This window comes from Fonsecaea pedrosoi (genome assembly GCF_000835455.1).
Source record: "Fonsecaea pedrosoi CBS 271.37 unplaced genomic scaffold supercont1.1, whole genome shotgun sequence".
NCBI classification, from domain to species: domain Eukaryota; kingdom Fungi; phylum Ascomycota; class Eurotiomycetes; order Chaetothyriales; family Herpotrichiellaceae; genus Fonsecaea; species Fonsecaea pedrosoi.
In genome coordinates, this window is record NW_013550615.1 from 4,253,428 (window position 1) to 4,274,470 (window position 21,043).

Here is a 21,043-nt window from a genome sequence, read left to right on the forward strand (position 1 = left end):
CACACGATAAGATGCAGCAAATTAGCGAGTGCATGATGAGAAAAGGACCGCGGAAACAAAATAGTGACATGAAATAAACGATCGGCTTTTCTTTGGTATCTCTTCTCAAGCGATATTAAACTCGTCCGCGGTGGCCCCCATCATCATCTTCCTGTTCATTCGGATCTTCTCCCTCATTTTCCGCGCCGCTTCATCCGCATCACCGGTGGTATCAAGGTCGGCCTCGGTCTCTCGCATCTTTGCCCTGTCGCCGTTCCTCCCTCCATCGCCGCTGACATGCCGCACACCACCTCCGTCATTCGCGCCCCGTCCCCTCTTCGACGCGGTCTTCTTGTTCCTTCCCACGCCCATCCCGCTAGGCGTCTCTCTCAGGCCGAAACTCTTACAAAGATGACCTAGGTGCAGCTCCTTGATGTCGAACCACTTTCGCTCGCTGGCAATGTGCGTCGCGTACGCCCTCATGTGGCTTTGGAAAGCTCGCTTTGCCAGGTCCTTGTTCTGCGGGGAGGACAAGATGAAGCGTTCGAGCGAGAGCTGTAGGTCGGTGGCGCGTGTCTGCCAATCCGCGCCCTGATCTTTCTTGTCATTCTTGTTCTTGGTCGGAACAACGCCGCTGAGCGGCGAGAATCCCTTCTTGAGCACTTCCTCCGCGGGCATGGAGGAGACGTTCGCCACGGTATCAGACCCGGTTTTGTATGAGCCTTTCAATACCGAGACGTAGCCTTCTTCCTTTCCCGGCAGGAGAAAGATAATTGCCCTGCCGTCTCGTCCTAGACGAGCCGTGCGCCCGATCCGGTGCAAGTGGTCTTCGGCACTGAACGCCGGATCATATTCAATCACGAGATCGAGGTTGGGCAGGTCAAGGCCGCGAGAGGCGACATCCGTCGCAATCAACAGGGATGGCGAAGTTGTAGAGGCGAAAGTTTTGACAATGTTGGTGCGAGTAACTTGAGGAAGAGACCCATGCAATTTGTAAAGTGTGACTTGATTATGTGAGGATGAAAGGGCAGGGGAGGGCAAGATTGAATCCGAGATAGATGGGTCGCGGGATGAGGGCGGCGAGGGTTTGCTTTTTTCAGGAGCTTCAGCGTCCGGATCTGTCTCAGCGTCTCCATGTACGGGTTGCTGATTCTCTGTGGGACCTTCTCCTTCAAATGCAGTCGTGAAAGCCTTGAAATGGAATTCGACAGAGTCTGCACAGGAGACGAAGACGATGGCTTTCATGACAGAACCCTTTCGTGCAAAAGTTCGTTTTAGTAAGGCCGTCAGTGTGACGAATCTCAACTTTGCGGCTGCAACAATGTAGGACTGCTTGAGCTGTGCCGGAGCAAGGAATGCAGGATTGCCGATGCCGGTACCGTTCGCCAAAGCGTCGGCAGCTTCATCTCCTCCTTCAGGGTTGTCATCATCCCCGGCATCGCCCTTGATCAGGACGGCGTCTTTCAGGCTGATCTCCCCCAGCTTCTGTACGTTCATCTTCAGTGTCGCCGAACACAGCACCGTTGTTCGCTTCTCAGGCAGGCCCGGCCACTTGCTGCTGCCTCTGGGCCTCTTTTTCTGATCCAAAGTCTTCACGATCTTCGTAATGTCCTCTTCAAAGCCCATATCCATCAACCGATCCCCTTCGTCTAGGACCAGCCAGCGCACATTACTCACATCCAGCACCTTTGTGTTTTCCAAGTGATCGACCAATCGACCAGGGGTCGCCACCAAGATGTTGAGCCCTTTGCGCATACGGGCTTTTTCTGATTTTTTCTTTTCGCCGCCGATTACATGACCGGCAACGATATAGTGCGCGCAACCAAGCAAGCGCTCGAGAACGACCGAGATTTGTTTGCACAGCTCACGGGTTGGGGCTAACACGATGGCGAACAGACCAGAGTCACGGTGCAACACCAACGAATCTTGTGTGTATTTTGTGCTATCTTCTGCAGCTTGTTCGGACATGGTCATGATTCGCTGTACAAGAGGGAGGAGGTACGCCAGGGTCTTGCCGGAGCCGGTCTCCGACTGTATGAATGCGTCGCTGTCGTCCTTCAGCATTTGCGACACCGCTGCCTTTTGAATGGCCGTGGGGGTTTTCAGGTTCATCTTGGTCAAGAGGTGCGCAGCGATGGTGGAGGAAAGGCCGAGGGACGTAAAGGTGTCGATGCCGTCGATTAGAGGGGCATTGGAAGGCGCCGTCGGTTTCTCCTCTCCCTTGTCGTCCTTGGGTTCATCCTCAGTAGTCGTCGGCTTCGGGTTGTAGGTGAAAAGGGAAGAGATGACTTCGCGAGGCCCTGTCGGATGTGGTGGTCTCTGCTCAGTACTTCGTTTCTGCGCCGCAAACCCTGCATCTGGCACATGTCCATTTTCTCGCCTCCTCTTAGTGGGCCGAGCGTCTAGAGACTCGTCAGAGTGGCCTCCATGTGTGTGTGTTCTCGTCCTGCCCTCGAAGCGGCCTTGCGCAACAGGGACTGTGTTTGCATCATGTCGTCTCTTCTGGTCTGCGACTCTTTCCCCTCTCTGGGCCGACCTTTTTGCTCTGAGACGGTCTCTCCACGACCCACCTTTGAACTTCTGGGTGTTGTTTGCAGCGGCAGCGGCAATGCTGTCTTCGACTGAGAAGTTCAAGAACATGCCATCGTCCGCCATTTCACCGGTGCTCTCGGTGCTCGTCTAAAGAATGTGCAAGTGTGCAGATCTCGAACTTTTTTTCGGTGGTCGACAGAAGGCGGAGAGAAGCCGTTCTCCGATTGGCTGGCCTTGTTTAGCCTCGTTCGGCTTTGGTCTAAGCAACTGCGGAACCTCGATTCGCTTTTGTCGCTTCACTTTCTACGCTGCACATTGTATCATGCGCCCTCAAGAGACGGTGAAATCAAGGGCGTCAAAATGAGGCTGCTGTCTCTGCGACCTCGGATCAATTCTTCGTCTCTTCAACCTCGCATCCATCCTTCCTCCACTCGAGTTGGCAGCTATGGATAAACTCGTATTGAGGTCGGCCAGGTTTGGACGTTGGACAACGCCGAAATCTCCATGGCAGCGATGCGCGCCTCCCTTTGTGATTCTTCAGAAATCACACAGAGCACGATGGAACTCCACTTCCACTCCGCCTGATTCTCCCTTTCCTGTTTTTCGACACGTGAATCAACTCCGTGCCGTACGCAGGCAGCTCCTTCTTGAAGGGCGTACTGTGGGCTTCGTCCCAACTATGGGAGCTCTACACGAAGGCCACCTCTCCCTCGTACGCCACGCGCTTCAAGAGAACAGCGATGTCTTCATCTCTATTTTCGTCAACCCTACCCAATTTGCTGCACATGAAGATCTCGATTCTTACCCGGTCACCTGGAACGAGGACATGAAAAAGTTGGAAGAGCTTCAACAGGAACTCATCGAGACTGTCGATCAGTCGCAGAAACCTGGAATGATCCGGGGGGTCTTTGCGCCCACAGTTAAGACAATGTACCCTACACTTCCGCCCACTTCAGACATCGCTGGGCCAGGCTCCTTCGTCACCATCACACCCCTTGGGTCACAACTCGAAGGAGCATCGCGGCCGATCTTTTTCCGCGGGGTCGCAACAGTCTGCACCAAGTTGTTCAATATCGTCCAAGCTGAACGCGTCTATTTCGGCCAGAAGGATATTCAACAATCCATCCTCATCAAACGGATGGTCAAGGATTTCCATATCCCCACCGAGGTTCGTGTCGTACCCACACAGAGAGAAGCGGACGGATTAGCCATGAGCAGCCGGAATGTCTATCTGGGCGATAGGCGAAGGGAGGATGCTACCGTCCTGTCCAGGGCTCTCTTTGCAACCCGTGACCTTTACAATGAGGGAGTGTTGGATGTCAGGCGCCTGCGCAGAGCAGCATTTAACGTCTTTGAGGAGGATGCCGCAAGAGTTAGAAGCGATGGGCGAACAGGCCCTAGTGGTCGCCTTGAGATTGACTACATTGCCGTGAGCCATCCAGACACCATGGGGACCATTGTGGACGACGATAAACTCAATCCGCGCGTCGGCGCCATTGTCAGTGCCGCGATGATCGTCTCCCCGGTTGACAAGCCCAAAACTCAGGAAGAGCTGAATCAGCGCAGCGTTAGACTCATCGACAATGTGATTCTTGAACCCCGCATAAATACCCAAGATCGAAAGTACCTCAGACAGCATGCTGCCAACCCTGGAAAGTTTCGCAAGGTTCCGCAATTGAGCATTCGGAAGGTCCCTCAGGGGGCAAGGGAGGATATGAAGCCGGAGGAACAGGCCGGTGGAGTAGGAGGACAAGACGTCGAGGCACCAAAGCAATGAAATGCGCAGGGTGGCTGAACTTGAATATTGAGAGCTCGCCACATTGCAGTGGAGAGGCACTGTTAGTAGATATCCCACAATGAAATTTTGCCGTCTTTGCCGCCCGCAGCTAGCCAATGTGTCCGTCGAGCTTTCTCTTCGCGTTGCTGTTTGATCGTGTCGAGCGCGTTCATGCGTTTCGTGAGATCTTTTGCAGCGGTATAAGTCGACAATATAGCCCCGTCGCCCGTACTAGCAGGTGAAGCAGTAATAGAAAGAACATTACCCGCGTCACCACCAACCTCACGAGTAATGACAGGATCGATGACTGCGAAAGCGGTCGAATAGCATCCCACCTTGTGCCACTTCAGTACGGCTAATTCCTTCATCGTCTTGCACGAGTAGACGCGCACGCGCCCGTCCCAGCCTGCCGTGGCAAAGATCTTGCCGTCGGAGCGCACGCTGAGCCCTTGCTGGCCAGAATGTTTTGTGTTAATGCACTTTTCGCTCTGCAGGTCCTGTGCGTGCATATCGGCGAGGGACGAAGGCAGGCAGAATTTGGAGATCAGCGAGTCGGCGCCGGATGTGAAAAAGTGTGTTCTGGAACTGGAAGGGAGCGTGGCGAGCGACAAGATGGGCTGTGTGTGTGCTCTGTCACAGCTGGTGAGTTTCTGCCACCCTGGTGGTCCATCTGGGTCGCCCATATTCCCCTGGTGGGTATGGATCGCTATTCGTCCATCCTCGTAGCCCGATATAAGGACGAGTCGCGACTCTGGTCCTATCGTCTGGTGAAGAAGGCACACAGCCATCACCATCCCTGCTGGGCTGCCTGTGTCTGACCGGATCTGCGACACCCGTCTCTCCGATGGGAGTTGGAAGATGTCAATCCCACCCGAGTCTAGGCCGTTGGGCGAGGCAATGAGTTGAGGCGCAGGTTCCTCGCTCGCAGGGTGTCGTGAATCCTGATGGCACATGGAGAAGGCGCAGAAGTTGAGGGCGTTGACCGACAAGGAATGAAGGAGCCATGGCTGAGGATGAGTTGATGCTGATGCTACTGCTTCTGATGTGGTATCATTCGAGTCGTTGGGCAATTTTGTACTGAGACCTGCGAAATCTTCCTGACGAAGCTGCCAGACACGGAGTTTATGGTCTCTCCCGTGGCTTTGTTATTTCGATACCACAATATTTTTTGCATGTCAGCTAAGGTCTATTTCTTCTTACACGGGGGAGTATGGTCAACGTCTGAGATTGTGACATTGTCCGCTTACCTTATTAATCGATTGGTTGTCCAGTGCTTGATTTGCAGGATGCCCCCGTCATGCGCCTTGAACACCGCCACGGGTCGCTTGGAAGAGAGACTCCATATGACCATCCACCCGTCGCTGTCTCCAGAGGCAAGTAGGGCGTTGCTAGCGTAGAAGTGAAGAGCATGGATGGCGGCTTCATGGCCTCGAAGTATGTAGGCAGGAACTGCAGGGCCACATTCCATGGTGACGGGGCAGGCCGTGAGATCATTCAAGTTGGCATAGTTGGGTGGGGTTGAGACTGGGTTAGATATTGCAACGTGGGTTTCAGATTCATAGAGTCGGCAGGCTGATGTGTCCCTCAAGTCACAAAGGGAAGGTGCGATGTGGTTGATGCACCTGGTGTCTGTCTGAATTGACATGGTCTGACTGCATTGAATGTGTTCTTGGCAACGTAAAGAGTCGTTCACTGTTGACCTGAAAGTCGCCGTCAATCTTGATGGAAGCTATTCGCACTTTTGGAAAAGGAGGATGACCTGGCTAGGAAACTGCGTCAACAGAAAGGTCTAGTACAGCGCCCGCTACAATGTCATTGAGCACTTGATACGAGGTGTATTTGGAGGCATTCTGTCTGCCACGGTCTGACTGCCAGTTATTTCGCAAAGTGTGCAGTCTGACCTCGGATTTGACACCATCTCCTTTTTTTGTCTTTGACTGCTTCCGGAGATGGTCAAGTGGTCAGGCTGGCGAGCAACGCAAAAATCGGGCAGTTTCAAAGCAGTACGTGGGATATACGAAGTACAAAGCACTTTCTATTACTACGAATGAAGAACTACTGATAATGTTGACAACGCTTTTCATGCTTCTTGATTGGGCTCTTCGTGGGGACCGATCCTCAACTTGTCTCGGGCTTGGTGCGAGGGTGGGAGTTAGTCAAACACTCCACTCTATAATAGCGCCATCGGTCGGCCTCTTTCACGCTGCCGTTCAAGGAATAATGTCATCTGGAATTATTACAAGTCGAACCAGAACGAACTCCAGGATAAGTACCTCAACAGCGAACCAGTCCAACAGCAAGGAACAGAAAAAGTAAGGAGAGGGGGAAGAAAAGGATGAGAAGAAGAGGAAGAACAATTATGTCACAAAGGAATAGATATGACGAGCTATACACTCAGATAAGCTCCGCGTAGATTTCAGCTACACAGCAAAAGACAACACACCGACTCAAATCATACTATCAACAACGAATGATCTTGTGCGTGACACATGAGAAATCCCGATTTAAAAAAAAAAGGGACAAAAATCTAAACCACATGGGTCCTTTGCTTTGCCTGCTCTGATGAATTGTTAGAGACGGGTTATATAATATTGTAAATATAGGTGGACCTACGCTGGAATCGAACCAGCGATCTTCTCATTTCTAACGACTGAAAAGTCTACGAGTGAGACGCTGTACCACTTAGCCAAGCAGGCTGGTTTGTGTGGAGCATTTGGAGGTAAAAATGGTGACTATAATATATAAATGAAAAATTAGCAGATGGAGTTTGAGGAAAGGAGGGGTTTGATCGGGAGAATATCATTCCGACCACTCAAGAGGAATCAGAGGGACTGTTTGGAACCCCAGTGTCCAATAATGGCGCTGCGAATGTTCCCGAGAAGAATTCGGGCGAAGTCGCTGCGGATTCTGGAATGTGGATTTCGGGTATACTACGGAGTGAGCCGTGTGTTGTTCGCTTGGCTTTTTCAGCTGCAAAGGCGTTTCAGGTAGTAAGTTGCGCGCTGAACCCAGTGCCCACTGACCACCGCCCCCAGTCCCAGTCCAAAATCCGTAGCAGCTCCACGGGAGGTGATATTGACAGCAGCGCAAACACCCTAGCACCCGGTCTCGACAATACCAGAACCCACTGAACTATCACCTGCCTTCACGTAAAACGTGTCCCCCCTGCAAAAAGTCTAGAGTCCACCGAAAAACAATCACTCGGGACGGTCAGGCCCCTGTCCTCTTACAAAGAAACTTACGGCCCGCATGGGCGATGGAACCGGTTGTGGGATGTTGATGCGATGTGACCCGGCCGTCTGGTTGAGGCTGCCACGTTTTTTTGCTAACGATCACGCTACGAGGACGGGTGGAAGTCGTGGACGAACCTTAGACGGGGGGTGCGTTCATGCATGAGGCGATTCGTTCTGGAAGCGAGGGGAAACGGAGCCATCAGCCCGTCCTTGCTGCAAGGACTGAGTCGACGCGAGTTGACCGAGTTTTAAGTTGCGTAAGGGGGTTATGGTGAGACTGTAACAACCGAGATGGGATGGCGAGACTCGCACCAGCAAGAAAGACGAGTCTTGGACGAGGGAATGGGTCTGACAAGGATATCTGGCCATGTGGCTCTTGTGGGATCTATTGTTCAACCCCTGATTGTGTACACGTAGGGTTGTCGGAACGTGCCATGTACCGTGGTACCTTATATTTACGGGCGTCAGACTAAGGATTTCATGCGTGGTGCATCGCAAGGTTTCAGAAGTGGCGAGATTCAAATCCAGGCGTCTCAGCTCAGCCAGCGACAGATTAAGCCACCACATCACTCGCATGAAAACCGACTACGATGCACTATTGCCACGTGGGAGCAAGCCACACTAGCCACACTATGTCTTGATCCGGCCAGCAATCATCTCAAAGAACGAGGTGACTTTCGGCTGAGGAAGTCTGGGCGAGCGGGCTGAGGGATCCAGGGCAGTCCAAGGGGGTTGCTTGTTCGGACACTCCGAAGGCAAGGTCAGCCGGGGCAGTGGCCCAGAGAGGAAGATGTATGCAGACGAGGTGCCGAATTAGGTAATTGGAAAAAGCCACAGCACATGAATCTAGACTCTGGGCCATGGGGACTTCGTACTTGGGTTGGCAAAAGGCCAAAGGAGGGGCAGCCAGGGGGGTTGTCAGGTGTGAGGGGATGGGAAAGGGGAGAGTTGGCACATGTGGGCAACTTAGACGAGGGCGGCCAGGGCCATGGCACGCATGGCTACTTTGTTTGGTGTGGGCAAAAACATCCCCGGGTAGCCAAGTGGCCGCTGAGGGTTAAAGTTTCTTGGGCGCAGAAACTAACACTGGGTCGGAGCAAAGAGAGGAGGACGAATGTGGATAATGCTTTACAAGCAGGCAGCGAGGGCGAAGGAAATGGGCTGGATGGAAGCAGGTGGAATGGGCCTGCAGATTGGCAGCACAAACCGATCTCCGGGGGACTGAGGTAGCTGCAGCGAGCGGAAGCGATGCGTGAGTAGTCATAGGCTGATTCAGTGTTGACCTCGGAGACTGTGCCCGGGGTTGTTGGATGAAAACAGCAAAGCAAGCGAATGAAGCCCGAGAGGCAGGGGGCCTGTTCGCCGATTTGGGGCTCGACAGATGACACGACCCCCAAACAGGTGCATCTTAATTCCTTCCAAATGAGATTCACAGACGTCAGGGGACGCCGTGGTCGAGAACGTTCTGATGTGATGAACTGCACGAGCCAGGATCCATTTTGTGCGCGAGAGGTGACGGCGGACGAGGGCGCATTGATTGCGTTTTTGAGAGGGCGAGATCTCGGTGAGGTCGAAGTGTACCGAGTCGGAGGAAGTGGAGGAAGTGGAGGTCAAGGTGGAGGAGGTTGGGCGACGGATGATGTTATTGATGAGGACGAGAGGATGAGAGCGCACTCGTATGATGTTGAAATCTGTTTGATGGGTGATGGTGGTAATGATGATGTACCTGATGGTGCAAGTGCTGAAGAGCAGAAAATCATTTCCCTTTCACCTCCTAGTCGACGCCAAGCCAGAAACCAGCAGAAATCAAATCATCCACGGCGATCACCCAGAAACTCCAAACTCTGAAGCAAACAATTGTCAGTATTGCGCACTGTTCAGCTGCCCATGCAAACCTGAGTAGAGAAATCAAGCCCCGGTAATGAGGGGGTTTCCACGGCATTGGCCGCCCATAATGCCTGAAAGATCGAAAATCCCGCCTGAAAATCCCGCTCGAGTGACGGGGTGTCACAGTCAGTCACTGAGTAATAGATACTCGGTACAGTCCCTCCAAGTATGCACGAGTACCTTACGCCTACGACGAAAACAACTCAAAGCACTCACTCATGGCACTAAACTACCCAGCTACTCATAAGTGTCCGCTAGTCACCTACAAGAACCTCATACTGCGATGTAAGTCGTAGATTTATCGGCCTCCCCCGGCAGCCTCGAAGCCTGAGCCCACTAACCTACCCGGCCACCAGCCTAGAAGCCACACCTAGCCCAGCCCTGGAAGGTCCCCCCAATCGCCCCCATCCCTCCCTCGCTCCACCCCTGGTCGATTTTCTCGAGGGCAGCAGGACTAGCCTAAATGCCTAAGCTAATGAAGACAAGGGCCCAGGGTCCTCGGTGATGATCCCTGCTGAAGCCGCAGCTCCCACCCAATCACACTTCCGATCCCCATCGCCTTCTCCGTATCTTCTAGGGCGGAGTTTCAGTTAAGCTGATCCAGCACCCCAGCAATTATTTGCTGCATGGGCGTCTGCTAAGGTTTTCGGTTTCTCTTTTTGCGAGACGAAACCAAAAAAAAACAGGCGAGAATGGAAAAAAAGCAAAGAGGAATGAATATGTAAAGCCACAACCTAAATTGTCCTGCGTGCCAAACTCCCGGAATCAGCTAGCGAAATGACCCTCCAGCGCCAGCACCAGCACCAGCGCCAGCAGCATTACTATTACCACTACTACCAACACCACCAGCAACGGCAACGGCAGTACCAAGTTGCATTTCGATTCATACTTCCAACAAACCTCTCGCATCTAATTCGAATCGAATCTTCCATCAAACGTCTGGACCCGCGCCTTTTCTTTCTTTAATTGTCCACATGTCCGCTCCCCCCCACTACCACCATCGCTCACTCCACCACCAGCATAACCACCCCCAACTCCTATAGAAAACACTTCGTCAGATCTTGTTTCCTTAAAAAGGTGCCCTTCGTCGGCCTGTCCTAAGCTTCAAATTTCCCTTTGGACCAAGCTGTTGCGCACCCAATGTAAGTTCCATCTCATTTATCAAGAGTGAGGAAAGAGTGGAAGATGAAAAGAGTTACGGTGGGCTGGCCATGCGTGTCGTCATCGGTCGCAGACGAGCCAGGACAAGAAGGCAGCGTCTGGAGGGAGGATGGGATGTGTGTATACAACCTGCGCCCCTCCCAGAACCCCGTGCGGTTTGCAGGCGACAGTCGTGGTCCTGCAAATCTCGGTCTACGCGAGTCTTGGTTTTCCATGTCGTGAACGTTTCATATACTGACTTACCCGACCACACAGATCACTTCCACATTAGTCCACAGACTACCCTCCTACAATCAACACACAACCATACTGTCGCTATACAAACAAATACCTGTCCTGACAAACACGAACACGAGTCCTGAACCTTTGAGAATCGGCATTCCCAGCCAGGCGCAACTCTGACCGACTCCGACTCTAGGCCATGTCCGCTGGGCCAACGGTTCAAGCTGGCGAATAACTACCATTGTTCTCTTCTGCCCCGTGCGGCTTCAGGTCAATTCGAAGCCGCTGACCTCAGGTCTTTCACCGGCGTCTCCTACGCCGTGGCAAACCACGATCACCTGTCGTTGCAGACATCGCAGCTATCTCCAGGCCCAGTCCCCGGAAAGACATTTTCCTCCGCGTACACCCTCCTGACCCCTCCCTACGCAAGCACAGATGTTACGCTTCACCATCAGTATTCCATGACCTCAGACTCGTCGACCAAATCGACCCCATCCTCCCAGACCCTCCAGAACAGCCCTCGCTCCATGACGGAGCTCGAGGCTCCTCCACAACCCAAGTCGGACAACGTCCAATCGGCGAAACAGAAACGGGTAAGGACTGGGTGTTTGACTTGCCGCGAACGCCACCTCAAGTGCGATGAGGCCTTACCCAACTGTCAGAATTGCCTCAAATCCAATCGAAAATGTAAGCGCGGCGTGCGCCTCAACTTCATCGACATCCACTGCCAGCAGCCTCCGTATCTAGTCCCGCGTACGCGCGACTGGAAGGTCACTTTCCAAGATGACTCGCGCGACATTGCGTCTGAGTATCAAGGAGGCCTCGAGAAATATCACTCCCTTGAACCGGAGCCCAAGCGGCAAAAGTTGGACGTGTCGAGTGTAACCTACGACTACAGTCAGATCGCAGCTCAAACCATCTCTCACCAGCAGCTTTCAGCTCATCAATCATTTTCTCATTCCTATCCCGAGACGGCACAAGCCATGTACTCCAACTCCACTGCACAAGCCTATGATGACACAGCGAATACCATGGGAGCTTACACAGATGCGACTCAGGCAATGAGGCAGTCTTACCACCAACAGACCATGCTTGCATCCATCGACCACGAACAAGGTTCCCCTCGCCTGGAGGACCGGAACGAGGTCCTGTACATGCAAGTCTACGTGGAAGAAGTGGGCCTGTGGATGGACTCGATGGACGCTGAGAAGCACTTCTCACGTCTCATTCCCTTCCAAGCACTGAAGGAACCCATGTTGAAGTATGCCCTGTTGGCTTGTGGGGTCCGACACCTCACGTTGGTCAACCCAATCTACCCAGAAGAGCATGCATTAAACTACTACAACAGTGCAACGCAGCTACTGCTGAAGGCACTACAGAATCCAGATCGAGATAGTGTGCTGTGCGCCACTACAGCCACCATTCTCAATGTCTACGAAGTCATGTCAGAGAAAGCTCTGCAGCGCATGAACCATATCGCCGGGGCCCGTGCCCTCATCAAGGAGTGTCGGTGGGACGCCACATCAGCGGGCATCGGGGCCGCTTGTTTCTGGTTGAATGTCGGGCTGGAACTGTTTAGCTGCTTGCATTTCAACTGGGCCGTGGCGTGGGATCCCGATACTTGGGGTATTGACATTGCCATGACCCCTCAGCTTGTTCCCGGACACGAAGAAGATTGGGCACACAGAATGTTATGGATATTATCCAAGATCACCAATTTCAGATCAGAGGCTCAGCGGCGGTATAACGACAGCAGCGTACATGCAGAACAGATGCGCTTGCACCAGCGAAACAAACAGTGGCTGGGCCTGAAGTTCTTCTGTGACCGCTGGCATGAGTGCGTGCCACCCACAATGCATGCTCTTGCATACGTTCCACCTCAGTTGACGGCATCCAAGAGTGCGTTCCCTGAAGTGTGGTTCATCAAGAGGGCAACCATCGTCGCGAGGTTATTCTATCATACGGCCATGGCACTGCTTGGTTCAGTTCATCCTTTGGCCAGCATGCACCCACAAAAGGCAGAGGAGATGCAGGACATGAGGCTCCACCATTCACGACAAATCTGTGGCATTGTGGCCCATGTCAAGGACCGAGGGGTGGCATCAGCTTCTATTCGGTGTCTAGCCGTGGCTGGCGAGAACCTCACCATCCGACGGGAACAGGAAGAGGTGCTGCAGATCTTCGACCGCATCAAAAAGGAAACAGGCTGGCGTGTCGACTCGATCCACGATGAACTGAGGGAGAAATGGGGCTGGACCAGTAATGCTCAAGACTATGATACCGTGAGCTCGGCCTCTACGTACTACGCACCCTCAAGACCTTCAGGCACTTCGGCCACGCCCAACGCAACACCCCCTCGTGCCAAATACCCTAGCGGCATTGTCAACCCATTGTACCAAAATGCCGATTTTTCAGCACAGAATCCGCCGTACCAAGGCAATTATGTGCCTCCTGCTCCTGGGCATGTCATGCATAACAACACACAGATGTACGGTTATTCCGGTATTACAGCCATTTGACCTTGCTGAGGTCTGTCGATACAGGGTTTCGGGGCACAACGGTACCCAGCGAGAAGCGTTATTATTTGATGCGTCACAAAAGAATCTCGGGCGTTGAGCGTCTGAATGTTTTATACCAGACAAACAGATAGAGTGGTGGAATCTCTCGATACTTGGACTGAGCATCAAAGAGTTGGATCTAGGAGTTTGATGGTCGGACGACATAGATACGATCAGGACGGGCCAGAGGAGGGAACTTGGACAGAACCCACTGGTCCTTTGGGGGGCACAAGACTTTGGATCTAATAATCGGCGTTCCTCTGGGCTGAGGAAAGAAGATGACTCACTGACATGAAGCAGCTTAGTTAATACCTGGAAGCTATAGGCGTGATTGGGAGGGTTGCATTAGTAGCGGTTCACAAATATCTTTAGGTGCGTGTGCTCAATGCGAATGGTCTCTGCTACTCGGAAAACGTATATATATAGGTCGGGCGAAATGGCCACAAAACATTCAATATTGACCCAGCTATGGTATCTTGATGGAGCTGTTGACCTTTGCACGAACCGAATCTTGGAGCTTCACCCGTACTAGGTACGGGAGCCGAGGATAAGCTACTCTGGCACCGGATAAATCCTCGGTGACCCTCCTGCCCTCCAAGCACAGGGAAGCCTTGGAAGGATATTCCGAATCCCGGACCATTGAATTCCGAGGCACCCCTGCACGGAATTCCCAAAATAGCTAGCGTCGATTTGTTTCCCCGATTTGACCCCACACCCTTTTCGCTGCGAAGATTTGATCGTTTTCGAGTAATTATTACGAGGTGCCTCGTAGAGGAGAAACCCGTCCCAGAGAGATCTAGTTAGTTGGCGATTTCTGATCCGTCGAGTAGCGTGCATGAGTCGTGGGTCATGACCGCCGCCCTTCCGAAGCTGATTGAATGATTGATTGATTGATTCACAAGGCAGCAAATGCCGCTTTATTTGTTTTGTGTTTGACCCAGGACACTGTGTGTGTGTACCATACCTACCTCCTCAAGTACATATCTATGCATGCCTATGTACCTACCTAGGTATCTCGATACAATCTTGGAGAAGACCTGTTCGCAAACACATTTTACATTACTGACATCTGCAGCCTCCCACTTTTCAACCGTGTCAATAGTGTATGTTTTTGAAAATCATGAAGGTCCTTCCCTCTCACACACACACCCCTCGACAGACAGCACGAGGGTTCCGTCCGGCTCTGCATATGGGTGCTTGCGTTTCGTGTTCAGGTTCGATTCTACGAGCACCGTCGTGTGAAGAATGGAACTTAACGCTCTCGATCCTTCGTAGTGGTGGAGGTGGTGGCCTGGGAATCCCGATGCATGGTTGCATGGCCCGTTAGCTAGCTAGGTAGTTAGCCAGAAGAGTCTGCAAAGATCATCAACCAAGTATGCAAGTATCTCGACACGCTGGGCCGGTCGGTCGGTCGGTCGGCTCTGATATGGGACTTCTTCTTAATGTGGAAAGGAGACTCGGCTGGCTACCTCGACCGCGGGTGGTATATTGGTTAGGGTCGACTTTGGGGTCGATAACAATGGAGCAGATCCGAGGAATTGGCTATGGCAATGCACATGGTGGGAATTGTGCCATTCTTCCTGTCATTCAGTGCCCGGGTTTTGGGGATGCGCCGTTGAGCGAGACTCGGGAGGGCCAATACCACCAACCTTTCACAACGAATGCGCCTGGAACGGCGAACCTGCTCAACTGAACCCGTACTGCAAGGGCCAAGTAGCATTTGTCGCGGCGACGCCTAGATTTTGTCCAAGTGGAGACACAAAGGGTTTTTGATTTTGGGGACTGACTTCTCAGCAGGCAAGCAATGCCAAAGATGGCAGAAAAACTCGATTCTTGGGGTCGCACAGAACTTCAACCCAAGTGCATGTGTATTCAACCATGCTGATGAAAGAAAAGGGACGGAAGGGCGACGTGGGCCGAGGGCGAAGGGAATTGAGATTGTGGCGGTGATCTACCGCAGGTCCGCAAAGATAGGATCGCCAACGCCTATCTCCAACCACATCATTCGGCATAATATCTTAATCGCCGAATCACGGGGAAAAGGTGTACTGGCCATATTACAGCGTTTCTTCAAGTGTTTTGCCAATCCGACCAAAAGCCTACTCTTGATTCATGTGCATCTGTTTCAGAGAGGCATGTGCTTGAGCAAAGCTGCGCCATTCTGCTTGGGAGGAAGCGGCAGTGCCGCTAGGACACCGACAAAGATAACTGCTTTATCGGCAGACCCGAAAATTGGCGCAATCGGTCGATGAACACTGGTATACAACATCTTGTGTTTATCTCTTTGAATAGATTCGCCTCTGTCAACTGTCGAGGATTCTGGCCAAATTGATCCGAAGGGGATGGAAGTGTACATGAAAGACTTTCTGTGTCTCTCTCCATTGAGTGCTTCACAGTCTTTAAAGGCCGCTGGGGGATGGTGCCCGGAGAGTGACCGTATCTACGAGGACTTGCAGACCTACCTAGCAATACTTGTAGATGTAAGCGAGCTGACGTTGTCCCTAGCTCAGACAAAGGTGCCTTGGCCTTCTCCACCACGGCGTCTTTGTAAGGCTTCTTCATCTTTGGTCCAGAGATTAAAATACGAGCGTCGCCCTAATCGGCTCCACTCTGCACCACGTGCCACTGACACCGAATGAGGGGAAATTATGCATATTTTGTACGTGTTTACATCCTTTGATGGGCCTATCCCGACTCGTTCCAGGGATCTCGTTTGGTTAGAGTTTAGGCGCGCTGGTCGCCATTATCAACAGGAATTCGTGCACCTCGGGGGCGCTCTCACAAAGACGGATTGGGCAGGAGAGAAGTAGCCCGAAGGAATAGTCCCAATTGGGGTTTGGGCGATACTGATATCTTTGAGACACGAGCGAACCTGCTTGTGCTTGGGCGATTTAAAGCATCGAGAACAGATACTCTTCAGCTCCTTTGTTGACTTCCTCATTTCGAAACCACCTGTTCCTAACATAAAGACTGACCACATATAACACTCGACATGGGGAAAAAGGTACTTTGTGGCTACGGTTTCGACGTCGATGCCGTCAGCGCGTGGATGATGCCTCGCGAGGGAGGCTGCTGCACGGATAGGACCAACATGTCTCGCGGTGTGTTTGGTGCTACGGTCGGCCTTGATCGTGTCTTGAAGCTCTTTGAAAAGTACAATATCAAGGCGACCTTTTTCACGCCATGCCACACTCTCGAATCCTTTCCCGAGCAACTGGCCAAGGTCCGCGATGCCGGGCATGAAATGTAAGGATTCTCCAAGACACCTTTTCGTTTTACATCTCCAGTAGAGTCCTGACACAAAAGAACAAAGTGGCATGCATGGTTACACCCATGAGTTTGTCTCGGATGTCTCCGAGGAACAAGAACGCGACATTCTGGCCAAATGCATCGATGTCATGACCAAGTTCACGGGCAAGAAACCCCGAGGATGGACGGCGCCAGCCTGGACGCCGTCAGCCAAGACGGTCGAGATCCTTGAGGAGGCCGGGATCCTCTACGACCATTCGCACATGCACCACGACTGTCAACCGTACTGGCTCCCGCACAAGAACAGCGTGACCGAGATCAACCTCAAGATGAAGGCCGAGCATTGGATGAAGCCCATGACGGCGCTGCAGCCGTCCAAGATCATCGAGATCCCCGCCAACTGGCATCTGGACGACTGGCCGCCCCTCAACGTGGGCCAGATTGTCGGGCAGGGTTTTGTTGATCCGGACGTCGTGCTGAAGCTGTGGAAGCGACAGTTTGACTTTTACTATCGCGAATATGACTCGTTCATCTTCCCCATCTCCTGTCATCCCCAAGTGACGGGCAAAGCACAGGTGATCCTGATGCAGGAGGAGCTGATTGAGTATATCAACAGCCACGAGGGCGTGGAGTGGGTGACATTTGAGGAAATGGCAAGACAGTTCAGGGATGGTGAGCTGCCGGGGGTCACGGTGAATGGAGGCGTCGACTTGTGAAGCTGGACTTTGGGTGATCAATGCGTCGTCTGTCTACATACGTTTCTACTTGCTCATAAGATTCTTTCTTCGCATGTATATAACAGAGCCTTGAGGCCCCCAGTAAAGGGGTATGTAGCCAGGGAGGGTCACGTGTTGGTTCACAGACTCAAACTTGGCCTCATCTCCATTCATTTCCTTCTTCATCCACGCCCACGACATCAGCTGCAATTATGCTTCCCAACACTCGAGATACTTTCCTCCTGTTCCCGCGTCACGCCTGCCCTTATCACCACGGCTAGGGTTCATCGCATGTCAAAGCCTCGAAACACCCGCACGCCGAGCCGGCGACTCCCCGGTAGGAGAATCGACAATCTCAACCACGAACTCGGGTCTCTCTCTCCCCTACCATGATACCTCGTGCGACGAGATGAAGCCTCCTGTTATCTCACAAGCCTTCTTCCAGCCGCTTTCCGCCAATCTAGTGCAACGGGCGCCGACTTCGAGCCCAGATACGAGTAAAATGCAGATGAAGTGCAGATACGAGATGGGTGCTCAAACAAGCAAGCAAGAAGATAGTCGTCTGTCCCGAGGGCCAACACCACTATTCTCCTCATTCCTTCCTACTGGTCCGACAAATTAAGCTAATCAAGCCCATTTAAGCTAAACCTGCAGGGCTTGGTTTCCCGACAGGCTCGGCTTCCCCCATACCAAGAAGTGGAACCCGGACAAAGAAACGCGGCTGGGGGTTGGAGGTGCTTTCACCGCGTGTCCCTTTCTCATATGCAGGATTTCCCTTTCAAGGATTCCATTGATAATCGCCCGCTCATTCGCAGAGAGCAAACCGATCAGGAAGGAGAGATAAGACTGACCCTTTCCGGGTTCCCGATCATACAGAAAACAAAAACCACCTTGGCGAAATGGCCGCTTGTGGCAAGAGAGGCTCCCTGGCTCCTTGTTCCCTTTGGTCGATTCGATAGATTAGGTATACATCTGAGTGGATGACCATGGCAGGCGAATGTGAAATTGCCAGAGAAAATCGCCTCCCGGATCACGGCTCGTGGGTTCTATACGCTTAACGCATAACGTCTCTACCTCGACCGTCCTATCCCAGGCTCAACCTGGTTTCCTGGCCAGTCTCTATGCTTTCCTGCTAGACCTAGTCGGGGGTTCACGCCACGCAGGGACACTAGAATGTCTGTACCTGGCTTACCGGGTCCGCCTCGGACGTTAAGGGGACCCCCAAGTTGCTGGACGAAGGATCAACGTGAGCCATGTAGAGTGACTTGAACATAAAGCAGGGACTTCGCTGCACGATCGTCGCCGTCTGTTGGTCTTTCTTCCTCCATCTTCACTCAGTTGCAAAACCTCCCCGACATCACAATCTCGCCACTTCTCTATAAACACCATGGCCTACGGTCTGGGTATTCCCAGGCTCAGGCTTAACAGCCCATACTGGTGAGTCCCCCTGGTACTATATCACATGTTCAACGCTTTGTTCTGACGGACGCGCAGGCAAAATTTCATCGGTGGCATCCTCATCGGCCTGACCGGAGGGCTGTATGCCGCTCTCAACCTCCTGGGTGCCGGAGGTGGTAAACCCAACTCGTTCGAGGTCGTCCAAATCGCCAATGCTACTCTCTGCGCCGTCTATGCCGTCTCAGCCTGGTTCGGGGGGACTATTCTGAATACGATCGGCCCTGCCTTGACTGCCTTTGTACGTTGCCCGTGATGGCTCGGTCGTCGAAAGAAGGATATGCTAATCGAACCTGTATAGTTTGGTGTTATCGGATACATTCTCTACGTCGGGAGTCTGTGGTACTTTGATCAGCACGGCAAAGAGACTTTTCCTATTATCGCCGCTGTCTGCGTAAGTCTGCCTCTTACACACTGGTGTTTGCTCTATGGGCACAATTGCTCGGCGCACCGTCTTGACCGGATTTAAGCTAACAGGTATTCGCAGATTGGTGTAAGAAAACGAAACGAGGTATTGGCGACTATGAATCTTGCTAAGCGTTGCTCCAGATCTCTGCCGGTTTGATCTACGTGACTTCCGGATACCTGTCCATGTCTTATTCCGAGGAGAACGAACGGGGAAAGTTCGTGGCGATATCTATCAACCTCCAGGCTCTCGGCGCTGCAATTGGCGGGCTGATCCCTCTCATCATCAATCACAACAAGGTACTCACGACCGTGTCCGACCTTCATTTTCACTCACGATACTGACACGGGACCAGGCTACCAGTGATGGTGTCCCCCCAGCGGTCTACATCGTATTTATCGTCATGGACTTTGTCGGCTGCGCGTTGGCGTTTCTGTTGCGACCTCCGGAGAAGGTGGTGCGAGACGACGGGACCAACATTGCCGTGGTCAAAGCCCGGCCCTTCTGGGACGAATTCAAGGGGAATCTCGAAGCTTTCAAGGATTGGCGAATGCTCGTCATGGTACGTTGTGCGCGAGATACTCTGTGAATGACGACTGACCTGGTGCAGATCCCTGCATTTGCCGTCAGCGAATGCTTCCTCGTCTACGGCGGCAGTGCCAATGCCTTCCGCAACAGTCTCCGCGCCCGCAGTCTGCTGGGATTCTGCTCTGTGACGCTGCAGATCATCTGCGGTTGGCTGTTGACGTTGCTTCTTGACAACGAAAAGCGTAAGTGAACCTCAATCCGTTCACCACCAGCCTTGTACCAGAAAACACCTCCTCCGCGCTTCTTCTTCTATTATATGGTTGAATACTAACGGGCCTGAACCTCAAGTGCGTCGACGAACCCGAGCCCAAATCGGCCTTGCCATTACTGGCGTCCCCGTGATCGGCGCCTACATCTGGGAGATGGTGCGGACGCGCAACTACGACAGGAACAACCCGCCGTCGCCTCCCTTGGACTGGAACGACCCCGACTTTGGGGCCATCTTTGTGCTGTTCATGCTGAACTGGGTGTCGTGCTCGCTGTTCCAATACATGATCCTCTATTTTTTGGGCTGTTTCACCAACAATCCCCGCGCGGCTGCCAACAATGCCGTGAGTGTCTCCCCCTCCCCGAAATAAGGTATTAAAGCCTCCCCAAACTAACAGCGCTACGAATCAGGGTGTCTTCCGAGGATTCATGGCCGCCGGAGAAGCCATCGACTTTGGGGTCGACAGCATGGGCGTGCCGTTCTTGAAAGAATCTGGTGCTCTGTTTGCGTTCTACACCGCCGGGGTGATCGCGATGGGATACCTGGCGCTCTACCACATCGACGAGACAAAGTACTTTACCGAGGACGAGGTGACGATCCCCAAGCACGTCCAGGAGGAGCACGACCACACCATTGTGATAGATGGCGTGTCCAAGGGCACTTCACAGCCGGACGAGGAAGCCACTGCCGGCGCCACCACGGGCAAGGAGGCCATTGGTGTGGCTGAGGAGGTCAAGGCGTGATTACAGGTGGAGGAGGAGGAGGAGGAGGAGGAGGAGGAGGAGGTGGTGGTGGTGGTGCGTCATGGCAATAGACTCATACATACACATACACATAGATACATTTTGCAGATGCATGCCATCCATGCATGCATGCACTAGTATGGCACGGGACAAGGGACGGATCAGACTCTCTTGTGGGCAAGAGGGTCAAGCCAGGGTCGAGGGTGGATCTGTGTGAGCTTGTTTGGTGGGTGGGCCAGATTACAGGTAGTTAGTTACTTCGTTCGACAGTCAGTCTTTTCTTGGTATTTGTACGAGGTACCTAATCCAGGTGTGTTGGCCTGGCCCGT

The 21,043-nt window shown here is 52.8% G+C and overlaps 6 protein-coding genes and 1 non-coding gene across 7 annotated transcripts; 4 read left to right on the forward strand and 3 right to left on the reverse strand.

Annotated features, from left to right (window-relative positions):
- Nucleotides 1-105: 105 nt before the first annotated feature.
- On the reverse strand, nucleotides 106-2,634 carry Z517_01542 (uncharacterized protein; the record flags this gene model as incomplete). The annotated part of the gene is made up of 1 exon (XM_013434502.1): nucleotides 106-2,634. One exon carries the CDS (start codon nucleotides 2,632-2,634, stop codon nucleotides 106-108), a length of 2,529 nt encoding a protein of 842 aa, XP_013289956.1.
- Nucleotides 2,635-2,956: 322 nt separating this feature from the next.
- Z517_01543 (pantoate-beta-alanine ligase) lies at nucleotides 2,957-4,288 on the forward strand (the record flags this gene model as incomplete). The annotated part of the gene is made up of 1 exon (XM_013434503.1): nucleotides 2,957-4,288. One exon carries the CDS (start codon nucleotides 2,957-2,959, stop codon nucleotides 4,286-4,288), a length of 1,332 nt encoding a protein of 443 aa, XP_013289957.1.
- A 62-nt stretch (nucleotides 4,289-4,350) lies between these two features.
- Nucleotides 4,351-5,756, reverse strand: Z517_01544 (uncharacterized protein; the record flags this gene model as incomplete). The annotated part of the gene is made up of 2 exons (XM_013434504.1): nucleotides 4,351-5,428; nucleotides 5,536-5,756. 2 exons carry the CDS (start codon nucleotides 5,754-5,756, stop codon nucleotides 4,351-4,353), a joined length of 1,299 nt encoding a protein of 432 aa, XP_013289958.1.
- A 1,138-nt stretch (nucleotides 5,757-6,894) lies between these two features.
- Nucleotides 6,895-6,984, reverse strand: Z517_01545. Its single transcript has one exon. It is a non-coding gene; the product is annotated as a tRNA-Thr (tRNA).
- Nucleotides 6,985-11,252: 4,268 nt separating this feature from the next.
- On the forward strand, nucleotides 11,253-13,310 carry Z517_01546 (uncharacterized protein; the record flags this gene model as incomplete). The annotated part of the gene is made up of 1 exon (XM_013434505.1): nucleotides 11,253-13,310. One exon carries the CDS (start codon nucleotides 11,253-11,255, stop codon nucleotides 13,308-13,310), a length of 2,058 nt encoding a protein of 685 aa, XP_013289959.1.
- A 3,031-nt stretch (nucleotides 13,311-16,341) lies between these two features.
- Z517_01547 (uncharacterized protein) lies at nucleotides 16,342-17,314 on the forward strand (the record flags this gene model as incomplete). The annotated part of the gene is made up of 2 exons (XM_013434506.1): nucleotides 16,342-16,595; nucleotides 16,663-17,314. 2 exons carry the CDS (start codon nucleotides 16,342-16,344, stop codon nucleotides 17,312-17,314), a joined length of 906 nt encoding a protein of 301 aa, XP_013289960.1.
- Nucleotides 17,315-18,701: 1,387 nt separating this feature from the next.
- Z517_01548 (uncharacterized protein) lies at nucleotides 18,702-20,714 on the forward strand (the record flags this gene model as incomplete). Its single annotated transcript, XM_013434507.1, has 8 exons — nucleotides 18,702-18,751; nucleotides 18,809-19,010; nucleotides 19,071-19,167; nucleotides 19,308-19,474; nucleotides 19,531-19,737; nucleotides 19,786-19,945; nucleotides 20,052-20,314; nucleotides 20,382-20,714. The coding sequence occupies 8 exons, from the start codon at nucleotides 18,702-18,704 to the stop codon at nucleotides 20,712-20,714; spliced, it is 1,479 nt and encodes a 492-aa protein (XP_013289961.1).
- Between the last annotated feature and the right edge of the window lie 329 nt (nucleotides 20,715-21,043).